At 40.3% G+C, this 13,824-nt stretch overlaps 1 protein-coding gene across 1 annotated transcript in view; it reads left to right on the top strand.

Moving 5' to 3' along the window:
- Nucleotides 1-13,824, top strand: part of tbc1d1 (TBC1 (tre-2/USP6, BUB2, cdc16) domain family, member 1) — a 307,517-nt gene that overhangs the window by 121,969 nt on the left and 171,724 nt on the right. The window contains 2 exon segments of the mRNA XM_051928202.1: nucleotides 9,891-10,007; nucleotides 10,138-10,257. Of these exon segments, the coding sequence (XP_051784162.1) occupies nucleotides 9,891-10,007; nucleotides 10,138-10,257 (237 nt within the window).

The raw sequence follows: 13,824 nt of genomic DNA, 5'->3' as shown, positions 1-13,824 counted from the left end.
GGGGGGTACTCCGAGAGTATGGGGTACCGGCCCCCCTGATATGGGCTGTTCGGTCCCTGTACGATCGGTGCCAGAGCCTGGTCCGCATTGCCGGCAGTAAGTCGAACCCGTTTCCAGTGAGAGTTGGACTCCGCCAGGGCTGCCCTTTGTCACCGATTCTGTCATAACTTTTATGGACAGAATTTCTAGGCGCAGCCAGGGCATTGAGGGGGTCCAGTTTGGTGGGCTCAGGATTGGGTCACTGCTTTTTGCAGATGATGTTGTCCTGTTTGCTTCATCAGGCCCGTGATCTTCAGCTCTCTCTGGATCGGTTCGCAGCCGAGTGTGAAGCGGCTGGGATGAGAATCAGCACCTCCAAATCCGAGACCATGGTCCTCAGCGGAAAAGGGTGGAGTGCCCTCTCAGGGTTGGTAGCGTGATCCTGCCCCAAGTGGAGGAGTTCAAGTATCTCGGGGTCTTGTTCACGAGTGAGGGAAGAATGGAGTGTGAGATCGACAGGCGGATCGTGCGGCATCCGCAGTAATGCAGGCGCTGCATCGGTCTGTCGTGGTGAAAAAGGAGCTGAGCCGCAAGGCGAAGCTCTCAATTTACCAGTCGATCTATGTTCCTACCCTCACCTATGGTCATGAACTATGGGTAGTGACCAAAAGAACGAGATCGCGAATACAAGCGGCTGAAATGAGTTTCCTCCGCAGGGTGTCTGGGCTTTCCCTTAAAGATAGGGTGAGAAGCTCAGTCATCCGGGAGGGGCTCAGAGTAGAGCCGCTGCTTCTCCGCATCGAGAGGAGTCAGATGAGGTGGCTCGGGCATCTGATCAGGATGCCTCCTGGACGCCTCCCTGGTGAGGTGTTCCGGGCACGTCTAACCAGGAGGAGGCCCCGGGGAAGACCCAGGACACGTTGCAGGGACTATGTCTCTCGACTGGCCTGGGAACGCCTTGGGATTCTCCTGGAAGAGCTAGAAGAAGTGGCCGGGGAGAGGGAAGTGCGGGCATCTCTGGTCAAGCTGCTGCCCCCGCGACCCGACCTCAGATAAGCGGGAGACAATGGATGGATGGATGGATGGATAGTTAAACACACTGTTTGAAAGTATCACTCTTTTGTTTCCCTTTGTTCACTTTCACAGTATTTACAGCAAGAGGTTTAAAAAAGCATCTTGGAAAAATGTGTTCCAATCAGTCCAACGTAATTAAGCAAGCTTGTCCAAATATGTTTTGATGTAAATTTTTTATGTTTAATATAGAAATTTAGAACAGTGCCAATTTATTTCACTTTTATGAAAAGCCTGGGGATGTAGTGGTTTCTTCTGCTGTGTCACGCTCCATTGGCATTGGCACACTGTTCCTGTATCACCTTTAAACACCTCTCTGGGATCATTTTTTGGCAAAACCCAGAATCTGTGTTGGCGACAGGCATGGATCTGTCTAAGTCTTAATGCCCTTGTAGACAATTGTACTCTGCAACTTTCGACAGACCTTTAAGAGCAACATGTAAATTAGTCAATTTCTTTTTCTTCGGTTATATTCTTGAATAAAAGCACACTTGTTTTGTTATACCTTTTGTCAAAGTGTTTATTTGATGTTTGGATGTCTTCACACATTATACATCTCACGTTAACATTTTGTCATTATTACTATTACATGATAAAAGTTTCTGTTTTAATTGTGTTCAACATTTCTTGCCTCGCATTTCCTGTCATCCTACATTACAGAGATCATTGTAGACACAGAACATGCATGAAATGTATGTATTTCAAATAAGGATATGTTATTTACCCTGTACAATTCCACTCACCTCACTTCCAGATACACAGACTTCAGCTGTGAGAATTTTGTGTCCGTCTTCAGCTGCCTGTGGTGGAATAGCCAGTCCTGATTGACACATTTGCAAAACAGACACTGATGACGAGGTGCGAGGGAATTCAAGGGGGACTGGCATTACGGATATTTTTGCAAGCTTCAGGGATTCTAGTATTAAAATAAAGTTTAGCTTACAGAATTTGCTAGAATATCTTTACAGTGATGCAATTATAGACACAAAAGGCATTTTTAGATATGCAGAAGTTTAAAATGCAAGTTTAGTAGGTTATTAAGATCCTGCAGATGAACATTAGGTGTTCAAACAAAAATAAAACACTATCATAATCAGGAAGTACATAATTTGACAAACAATTAAATGAAAATAATATTTGACAAACAGTTAAATGAAAATAATAAGTATGAATGGTACACAAACAAATGCAAATGAAGTACTGAAATGACACTATACAAAATAAAAAAATTGCGAACTGAAGTAAATTCAAGTCAAAGACAGGTCAACTACAGTCAGAGTGTCATAATGTACCATCTCACAAACAGGTTGCTAACTTTATCAGCTTTTACTGTGTTTGGTTCTGCCTCACAATTTTTATAATGCTAAATGATATACATAGGTAATATACACACATTTGCATGTGTGTATCTGTGTCAAACCAAAAAATGTGTTTGATAAACAAATTTGAAGACATCTTTACTTTTTAGGTGCAAAAAAATACCTACTGTTGTTGTCACATCCGTCTGTTGGTCCAAATGAAACAATCGGGCTCCCAGAGGAACAACTTGTTGAAGTTTGGTATTCTTATTCTTCAAGGAAATGTGTGGAGAAATTTCAGTTTTCATTGGACAATCTTGAATAGAGTTGTACAGAGTTTTTAAATTTGAAAATCTTCCATTTAAAACTATTTGTGAATTTTCAAAGTCAACCATCTTAAAACTATTTATTATAATTATTATATATGGCTTCAATTACTGAATAACTTATTGTTTGTAATTTACTTTAACTTGAACATTTTGCATACTTTCCTCATTTACAGATTTGATAGCTGCCCGATGACAACAAAATACAAGTAATATAAATAGAAACTTACTGAATCACAAGCAGAAATGCACACACAGTTAGTGATGTCAATAAAAACTATATAAGCCTCCACAACCCAATTTAAACTTGGTTTTAAGTATATCACACTGTAAAATGCTTTTAAAATATATTTGATATACTCTACTAATACATGTTATTACATTATATCATCAAGGTTATTTCTGAATATGGCTTAGTGCTACAAAAGTATTTAATCAACAAAAATGTGATATCTGCCATTTTTTCAGAACAGTTAATTATGACTACAAACACCCCTGAATGTTACACCATGTTTACATTTTCTAACTTATTGTCCTATATTGGGTTGCATCCAGAAATATTCAGATGTTTTATTTGTTCATCATTATAGGTTCATTATAATACAGTTTAACTATTAATGTAATCAATGGATTTTAAAAGACAAAGCAAAATTGTTATTTTACAGAAATGATTAAACTGACCATTTTTGTTTTCCTCAAGTGAAAGAAAAGATACGTTTTTGTCCTTGAATATAAAGTAATATTAACCTTTCCTAACCTGTGTTTGTTTTAACAGTTATTTGCTGAGAATGACTTTATGTTGATTAGATCATTAAACTACAGAAAGCAACAGTCTTTAACTCCACTGTTCTCATGTCAGTAAAACCAAAGAATGTTTAACAGATTGTAACTCCTTGTTCTGTTTATAATATGTAACTACAGATAAAGTGCAAGCACATGGCTAGTAGTTGACTATGGAGAAAAATTCAAATTGACTTGCTTAATATTTCAAGGATAATAGTTATTACCTCACTTTATCTACACTATATATGTGAAGCCGAAACAAAATCTGTTTCTGAAAGTAAGCATTGAAAACTTCTGAAAAGTCAAGTGTCCAAATGAAGCACTTCATAGGAAAAGACAGGCTCTGCATTCAGAACTCAACCTCTTGACAACTAAAGAAACAGAACAACTCATTTTTAAATCAAGATATCATTACTATGAACACGGAGAGAAAGCTAATAAGATTTTAGCTCAACAAATCCACAAGCAGGAAGCTTGCAATGCAATCCCAGTAATTACCAATACAAACAGAGACAAAATCATTGATCATCTATATATATAATTCACTAAGCCGCCGACAAGTAGCCACCCATAGAAAGCACGCCGGAAGGGCCGTGGATTCACTAAGCCGCCGACAAGTAAGACGCCCATGGCGCACGCAGGAAGGAGCCACGCCCACCAACTCTAAGACTATTGGATACGACGACAACTCGCAGAGCCACGCCCACCAACTCGGACGCGACAACTCGGAAAAAACGAAAGCACGCCGGAAGGGCCGTGGATTCACTAAGCCGCCGACAAGTAAGACGCCCATGGCGCACGCAGGAAGGAGCCACGCCCACCAACTCTAAGACTATTGGATACGACGACAACTCGCAGAGCCACGCCCACCAACTCGGACGCGACAACTCGGAAAAAACGCCGTCATTTATGTTCGTCTGAGCAACAGTATACATGCACCTCTGAGCCACGTTGACTTTTCGGTTACGACGCACGACCGCGTGCACCATAGCAAACTGTTTTACATGCTACATACAGCAATTCGCATCCGCGACAAACATGCGACTTCTTAGATGGTCCTGCAGGAACACGGAAAACGTTTCCCCACCCACCAACACTCCTTATTCCCTGACTGGCATCCACCGCATCCGCGACAAACATGCGTCTTCTTAGATGGTCCTGCAGGAACACGGAAGACGTTTCCCTGCCCACCAACACTCCTTTTTCCCCGGCCCGTGTCTACCCTCGCTCTCTAGGCATTCACACTGCCTACTCATGTGCCCGGACGCAAAAACTCACCGACCTCCCAGTTAGTCCCTTTCGTCTGTGCTAGGAGTCCACATGCACCTCTGAGCCACGTTGACTTTTCATTATTCTTTTCGGTTACGACACCCGACCGCGTCCACCATCGAAAACCATGGGAAAGGAATAATGAAGCCCCGCCCAGAAACTGTTTGTTTCTATCAGTCGGGTTTTTTTTGGAAAAATGTCATTGACGAAACTGTTGCTCTCAAACTTCGCAACATGGCTGTTGGCTTTGTTTGTCAACATTGGGATAATGTCGGCGACGTGGTCACAAACTGCAACAACTCACCACACAAGGACGCCCTGTCTCTCGAGTTTTTCACACTGCCGGAAGACAACCATGGGATACGCAGAAAATAGCCATGTCAGTCAATGCAGATCAGACACCCAGGCAAACAACACTGAATAATCAATAGCTGCAACTACTTTGCCCGCCCCCACTCCTCACCTGAGTCGGTTTCGTCTGTGTTCAGCAGTGTTTCCCAAACTCGGTCCTGGTGAACCCCTGTGGATGCAGGGTTTTGTTCCAACCAGATTCCTAATCATTAATGCCGGTGAAACTCATCAGGGATAAGTCGGTTTTTCAAACGCAGCCATGTAGCAGATTAGTCTAGCAGGATGTAATAATCTGAGATGAATGCGCGCCCTCGCGCTGAGTGAAAAGACAATGTATATTGAGTCGAGAAAACATGATCAGCAAGTCTTTGATAGGCTGCAACAAAATGATGAAAGAACGGGCGCATTTTTTTCATACAAGCGGGGTGGGTGGATGTTAGTTAGCTAATTAGTTACTCGAAGGATTTCAAGATTTAATATGCACAAGCAGTAACACTGTAAAAGCAGCCCAAACCAGAAAAGACGGCTGGCAAAAAGTGGCCAACAAATTAAATGCGTGTGCATTGTACTTACTGAAAGCAGCGTTATGGATTTTGCAAATGTTCATTTTTTTCCCTCTGCTTAAAAAACATTTAAAAAGCGGCGTGATTATGCGGCGTATACTACGCCACTGGTTGGTATGCAGCGTGTAAAACAGTTTGTTTGTCGCGGATAATTTGCCTTTTACTTTAACACGAAGACAATTTCCTGTTAGATTTGCCTTAGCGATGACAATTAATAAGGCACAGGGCCAAACTTTCAAAAAGATGTGCATGTATCTGCCAAAACCAGTTTTCAGTCACGGACAGTTGTATGTTGCTCTCTCCAGAGTTCCATCTTTTCATTCACTTACTGGTATGCCTGCAGGAACTCGTGCAGTGAGCAAGCAAGAGAGAGCGAGCGACACACACATACATACAGGCGCACGCGAGAGAGAGCAAGCACTGGATGCATAAGAATAATAATACTTCATTACATTGATATACCGGTGTTTTCAGTATTCAAAGCGCTATCCACACAGGGAGAAACCGGGAAGCGAACCCAAAATCTTCCACAGTCTCCTTACTGCAAAGCAGCAACGCTACCACTGTGCTACAAGGCAGTTAAAGAATGCACCGGGCTGATTTTGTTTTCACTTCTGTTTACAGCGATCAGATCGTAGCGTGCATTATTGCAATGTTACTTACCTTGGTGGCTTATTACATTACGGATGTTTCACATGTTAATTTTTTCCCCGTGCTTAAAAGACATTAAAAAAGTGTTTCTCAACTGTGTCTCCGGAACAACTCAGTACGCAAGCTATATTAAGCGTCAACAACGAAGACTCGCTACACCTTAATGAACAAGTGCTGAAACTTATCCCTACCGACGAAGTAACTTTCACCAGCGTGGCCTCCATCGTCACAGACGATCCCACTTTCAGTCACGGACAATTGTATGTTGCTCTCTCCAGAGGTCCATCTTTTCATTCACTCACAGTGGTATCCACAAACCCACCCCATTTGGACAACTGTGTCGTTCAGCAAGTGTTCACCCATTAATACATAATTATGCGGCGTATGCTACACCACGGGTTGGCTAGCGGGTCATACGCTCGCACTGATTACGTCCCTGCCCTTTGTACACAGCCCACTACCCCCAACCCCCCAATTCTACTACCATGGTCGGGTGACTTGGTGGATTATATATAGAAAAGCAGCCAAAACCGAAAACAACAATGAAAAGTCTACGTGACTCACAGGTGCATGTGGACTGTGCAAAGAGGAAAACGACTCAGGTGATGAGTTGGGGGGTGGGCACATGAGCAGGCAGTGCATACTGAACAAGAAATCAGCAGACTAGCATGATGGAGAGGGCGGAATGGCCGTACTTCCCCTCTCCTCCCATTCCACGCCCGAGTGCCGTCCACCTCGATCCCTCGCTCTCGGAGGAGAAGGTGCGACAGCGGTCCGCCAGTTTTCAGTCACGGACAATTGTATGTTGGTTCGTTCCGTGCATTGTTACAATGTTACTTTTCTTGGTGATTTATTACATTACTGATTTTTCAAATGTTAATTTTCTCCCTGTGCTTAAAAATCATTAAAAAAGCGGCCTGATTATGTGGCGTATGGTATGCCGCGGGTTGGCTAGTAAAAAATAATGCACACATTTAGAGACTACTATAAGTCCTTATATTCTACTGAGTTTAAAGAAGACAAGACACAACCTAATGCATTTCTGAATGCATTACAGATACCACAACTAGATACTCACAGTGCAGAGGAATTAGATACAGTAAACCTCTGGCACTATCAGAATTACTAGATGCTACTGTATAAACTCACTTCAGAGTGGGAAAGCAGCAGTCCCTGATAGCTACCCTGCTGGATTTTATTAAAATTCTCAATTAAGCTAGCTCCCCTTTTATTAGCAATAAAATTCAACCTCAAACTTTTTGTCAAGTTCTAATTACTGTCTTTCCTAAGCAAAATAGGACTTATTACAAAGTGCATCATACAGACCAATCTCAATTTTGAATAACGATGTAAAGATACTTTCTAAAGTCCTAGCTAGAAGGATTGAGAAAGTGCTACCTTCGGTAATATCACAAGACCAAACAGGGATGTGTAGACTTTTTATGATTGTATACTTTTTATTTATGAATTACTTGGTATCGGTGAATGTCAGTGAGTTTACTCACTCAAACAGGTTGTCCTAAATTCTTTTATTACCGTATCCTCAGCAGAGCTACTCATCATGCACTTAAAAAGTTGATAATTGGTTTGTGTTGCTTCAATCTGCTCCTGTCGCACACACTGCCTTTTTCATTTTTTTTATCATGAATGCACTAAACACAGAAACTGTGATGTGCAAGTGGCTTGACTCTTTCAAAAATAAGTCTTTTATTAAAAGTAAAATTCAGTGTAATTAGTTCACTTAAGATTTATTGTTATTTGTAAAAAAAAAAAAAAAATGCAATGAAACTTTTATGTGCTGTTTTCACTACACTGCCACTTGGCATGAATTCCACTGTGTGGGCTATGTAAAATAACAACACATATTTTAATTAACAAAATGTAAGTGCCATTTAGCAAAAACAATTATATCATGTGATTGTGCATCTCTCTTGTTACAAGCCATAGCAGAACATAACTGATGAAAGAACATAATTGCAAAAGTAGGATTACAAACAGAATATACCTTGGCATTGGAGGTTTGGTGGGGTTGTCATAATTCCACTCATGAAATATTCTGTGAACAGACAAGTAAACAGGAAATGTATTCTTACCTCAGGAAAAATAGTACCAAGAATCCTTGATAAAATAATTATTTCTAGTTTCCTTTCATTATCACAAGGGTGCCTCATAAAACAATGCTTTCTTCCTAGAGTGGTGACTCTGAGGCTAAGGATCTGCACTGGCAATCGGAAGGTTGCCGGTTCGAATCCCGTAAATGCCAATAGGGACTCTGCTCTGTTGGGCCCTTGAGCAAGGCCCTTAACCTGCAATTGCTGAGCGCTTTGAGTAGTGAGAAAAGCGCTATACAGTGATACCTTGAGATACGAGTTTACTTCGTTCCGTGACCGAGCTCGTAAGTCAAAATGCTCGTATCTCAAATTAATGTTCCCTATTGAAATGAATTGAAATGAGATTAATTTGCGCCAGCGCCCAAAAAACCACCCCAATTTTTTGTTAAATGTTTTCAACATAAGAAAAATGTATTTATAAGTGATATATAACAATTATGGTGAGGATGATAATGTTATTGTTAAACTGTTCACTACATAGTAGTACAATCAACTTGCAGTCTGTTTTTTGAAAATAACTAGTCCTGAGGCAGCTAAGCTCTGATACTTTTAAAAGAGTGACATCTAGTGTAATTGTAATGCAAATGCTTTTGCTTTAAACTGCTAAAAATGTTAGTTAGGCTTATGCACGTATTAAATGATATACTGTACAGTGCATACGTATACACGAAAACATTTACAGTTTTAGAGCTAACGGTGCAAATACAGTAAACCAGTTTTTATTTATACTAAATTCTTAAGGCACATTAGATTAAACAGAACTTTGTTTAACTTAATTTGAAGGTGAACCCTGAATATTTAGAGATAATTCTTTACATTATATTTCTGTTCCTCAGTGACAAGATGCACACACAAGCTTATCTCTTATCTTTACTTGCTTTTGAATTTGGAGTGTATATCTGACTTATAATATGTGTTTATTTGTTGTCAAACAATAAATAAATCATTAAAAATAGTAATTAATGTTTTGTACATTGGAATGTTTCCATCAATCCATCAAAAACCAGTTTAAGGTAAATGGGGCTGGTACTTACAGCAACAGCACTGGGCATACTTCAGAATCTGACCCTGGATGTGGCATCATTTCCTCACAGGATGGATTGCAAACACACCAGCATTGGACCAATTTACTGCATGATTACCAATCAACCTGGCTTCCACTGTTTGGATTGTAGAAGCGGAACTGAACTGCACTAAGTGAAACTCATATAGACACAAGACGAATGTACATATTTTACACATATGTTGACTAGCCTCAATTTAAGTGTAGGACTCGGCAGCTGTAAGGCAGGAGTGCTAAACCATCATGCTACTATTGGATATTGGGAGTATTTCTCAGATTGCAAATGCATTTTAAAATGTTTTATCTTTAAAACTGCAGCTCTTATTTCTTCATAATAGATAAAGCATATACTCTATGTAGGTAATTGTTTAAGCCATATTTAATCTTTGTGTAATTATTAACAATAAACTGCATTGTTATTTCAGAAAGCAAGACCAAAATCTGACCAAAAAGAAAATGAACTGGTAATGTCAATTTTGAGAAGTTTGTATGAGGAGAAACAAAAGAGCCATGTACACAGTCACAATGGGGATATTAAGCAGGTAAATCTCCCTTTAACAATGAGATATAGTGGATATGCAACACTTGCTATGTAAAACTGGTTTTAGAATTTACATAATTTAATACTTTTAAATGCAATGTGTAAATGATTGTAAATATAAATCTTCACAGGGTGTCTCAGAAGATATGTCAAATGAACTAAATATGAGTGCTGGTAGACTTCGTCTTGAGCAGTTGAAGTCTAGAGCAAAAAGGTCTCTAACTGAGTCTCTGGAAGGGATTTTATCAAGGGTGAGTAAAGATGTAGAGTTACATTTTCTGAATTTGTCTGAATTACTTTTATGTGGGTCCACCATTACAAGGTGCAGATTGTGGTTTGGGTGTAATACTAGTCGAATGGACAGATCCAGATATAGTAAACTTGGCAATGCAAACTGGCAAGGAATTAGCCAGAACTTGTGCAGGAGGTTGAAAAATGCATTACCTATAGAACCAGACTTCTTCATTGAGAGTGGTCTATTGCCTATAGTTGCTTGATGGGAAAAGTCCCAGGTAAGTGTGAGGATATTCACACACCTCCAAATGATTGCCTTACAACTGGAAATTGTTCTTTTGGACAAAAGATTTGCTCAGTGTAACTTTGAGTGGACAACTTTGACTATAGGTTTTTGTGTATGCACTGATTACTATTCAGTGTACTTGGCCATTTTAGAGTCATTACATTCAGTGCTCAAAGGGGCACCATCCACTGACTCCCTACTGGGATACTTCAGCTGTTACATTGGTAAAGATGGAGATTCCTGTAAAGGTGTGATTGAGGGAAACTGTCGGACAATTTGGAATCATGGCAGTGAATTATTAGACCTCTCTATTCATTATTGCCCATAACAAACACCATATTTTAACACATAGTTTCTCATAGGTAGATCAGAGGTCAATGATTGTTTTTTTTAATAATCTCATCTGATCTTGACCTTGGGTACCAAGAGAGATGCTGAGATGTCCACTGATCATCATTTGTTGGTGAACATGATCTGGACAGGTAGGACACCAAGTGGACAAACACAAAATGCCAGAACAGTAAACAATTATGTGCTGTGAATACTTCTTCTTCTTCTACTCCCATTAGGGCTCATCACAGTGGATCATCTTTTTCCAGATCTTCCTGTCCTCTGCATCTTGCTTTGTCACACCCACCTCTGGCATGTCCTCTGTCACCACATCCATAAACCTCCACTTAGGCCTTCCTCTTTTATTCTTACCTGGCAGCTCAATCCTTAACTTCCTCCTCCCAATATACCCAACATCTCTGCCCTGCACATGTCCAAACCAACACAATCTCGCCTGTCTGACTTTGTCTCCAAACCATCCAACCCGAGCTGTCCCTCTAATGTACTCATTTCTAATCCTGTCCACCGTCATCACACCCAATACAAATCTTAACATCTTTAACTCTGCCACCTCCAGCTCTGTCTTCTGTTTTTTGGTTAGTGTCACTGTCTCCAACCATGATAACATAGCTGGTATCACTTCCATCTTGTTGACCTTCCCTTTCACTCTTGCTGGTGTCCTTCTGTCAAAAATCACTCCTGTCATTTTTCTCAACCCACTCCAGCTTACCTGAATTCTCTTTATCTCTTTTCCTCACTTTCTGTTACTCTGTACTGTTGATCCCAGGTACTTAAACTCATCCACTTTTGCCAACTCTACTCTCTGCATCCTCAGCATTCCACTGAACTCCCTCTCATTCACACATGTATTCTGTCTTGTTCCTACTGACCTTCATTCCTCTGCTCTCTAGAGCATATCTCCACCTCTCCAGGGTCTCCTCAACCTGCTCAGTACTCTTGCTACAGATCACAATGTCATCAGCAAACATCATAGTACACAGGGACTTCTATCTAATTTTGACTGTCAACCTGTCCATTACCATTACAAATAAGAAAGGGCTCAGATCTGATCCCTGATGTAATCCCACCTTTACCTTGAATCCTACTGCAGGATCAGATCTCACCACTGTCACACTTTTCCTTGTACATATCCTATAACACTCTGTATACTTCTCTGCTACTCCTAACTTCCTCATACAATACCACAACTTATGTCTATCAATTTTATCCCACTGTAGAAACTACAGTTCTGCACATCACCCTTATTCTTATGGATCAGTACCGGTACCCTTATTCTCCACTCCTCTCTTCATTCAACCTGCCAAAGTAGTCTTTCCATCTGCTTAACACACTTTCCTCACTTGTGAGTACGTTTCCATCATTATCCTTTATCACCCTAACCTGCAGCTCATCTTTCCCAACTCAGTTTCTGTCTACCCAATCAGTACAGGTCCTTTTCTCCCTCTTTAGTGTCCAACCTCACATACAACTTATCATATGCCTTCTATTTAGCCTTCACCACCTCTCTCTTCACTTCATGCCTTATCTCCTTGTACTCCTGTCTGCTATCTTCATCTCTCTGTCTATCTCACTTCTTCTCCACCAACCTTTTTCCTCTGTGTACTCTCCTTTACTTACCCATTCCATCACCAGATTTATTTGTCCTCCTTCCTCTGTCCAGATATCACACCAAACACCCTTCTGGTTCTCTCCCTTATCACTTCTGCTGTAGTTGCCCAACTATCTGGTAACTCTTCATTGCCATCTAGTGCCTTTCGTACCTCTTCCCTAAAGTCCACCTTCCTTCTTCGTTTTCAACTTCCACCATTTCATCATTGGCCTTGCCCCCAATCTCCTCCTTTTCCTGATCTCCAGCATTATCCTACAGACCACCATCCTCTGCTGCCTAACTACGGTTTCCCCATCCACCACTTTACAGTCTCCAGTCTCCTTTTCTCAAAATGCACTTGTGACGGTGAGGGTTGGCCATGCTACTGGGTCCCACTGGGAGCCTCTGGAACTCACCACTGCCAGTAACATTTCTGAGGGATGAGGCGAGCAAATGAGAACACCACATGAAGCAAGGGGAAGGTGAAACAGTGCTCAGTGCTTTTATTAAAAGAAACAAATCCAATTAATGTTCAAAAGTACCATGCAAAATCAATAACAAATAAATAATCCGATAAAAATGAAAATGGAGGTTAAAATTCAAATAAATAAATCCTATGAAAAAATGTTAAAAACCATTTGGCAGGAAACTGTCCTTTTCTTTTTTTTTTTTTTTTTTTTTTTTTTTAATATTTTTATTTTATTAATTTTCATTGTAATCATTCCATACAAACAGATCAATTTATAACCCAACAAATTTGAAAACAAATCAAACCCCACCGCTGAGAAGGAGAGCTTAGCTAAAGGAAAATTTCTTTAAGCTTTTTAATAAGGCAACATTAGACAAAAGAAGGGGAGAAGTAAATATCTATATAAATAAGAGATGGAGAAGTGAGTTAAATGCAATAATAGTTAATTCTCTTATTCTAAAATAATATTGATTAAATCCTGCCAAGTTTTGAAAAAATTTTGTACAAATCCTCTAACTGAAAATTTGATTTTTTCCAATTTCAAATAATATAAAACATCAGTTTCCCACTGACTTATAAGAGGAGAATTAGGATTCTTCCAATTTAACAAAATAAGTCTGCGTGCCAAGAGTGTAGTGAATGCAATCACCGTTTGTTTGTCCTTCTCCAATTTAAGTCCATCTGGAAGGACACCAAACACAGCTGTTAGTGGGTTAGGAGGGATTGTGATACTAAGGCTGTCTGAGAGGCACTTAAAAAATTTTGTCCAAAATGATGTTAGTTTGGTGCAGGCCCAGAACATGTGACCCAGTGAGGCAGGAGCTTGGTTGCAGCGCTCGCAGGTTGGATCCTGGCCTGGAAACATTTTGGACAGTTTTAAGCGAGACAGA

The sequence above is a fragment of the Erpetoichthys calabaricus genome, chromosome 5 (genome assembly GCF_900747795.2).
Source record: "Erpetoichthys calabaricus chromosome 5, fErpCal1.3, whole genome shotgun sequence".
NCBI classification, from domain to species: Eukaryota; Metazoa; Chordata; class Cladistia; order Polypteriformes; family Polypteridae; genus Erpetoichthys; species Erpetoichthys calabaricus.
Note: the sequence above shows the minus strand (reverse complement) of the source record. Positions and strands in the feature narration are given on the sequence as shown.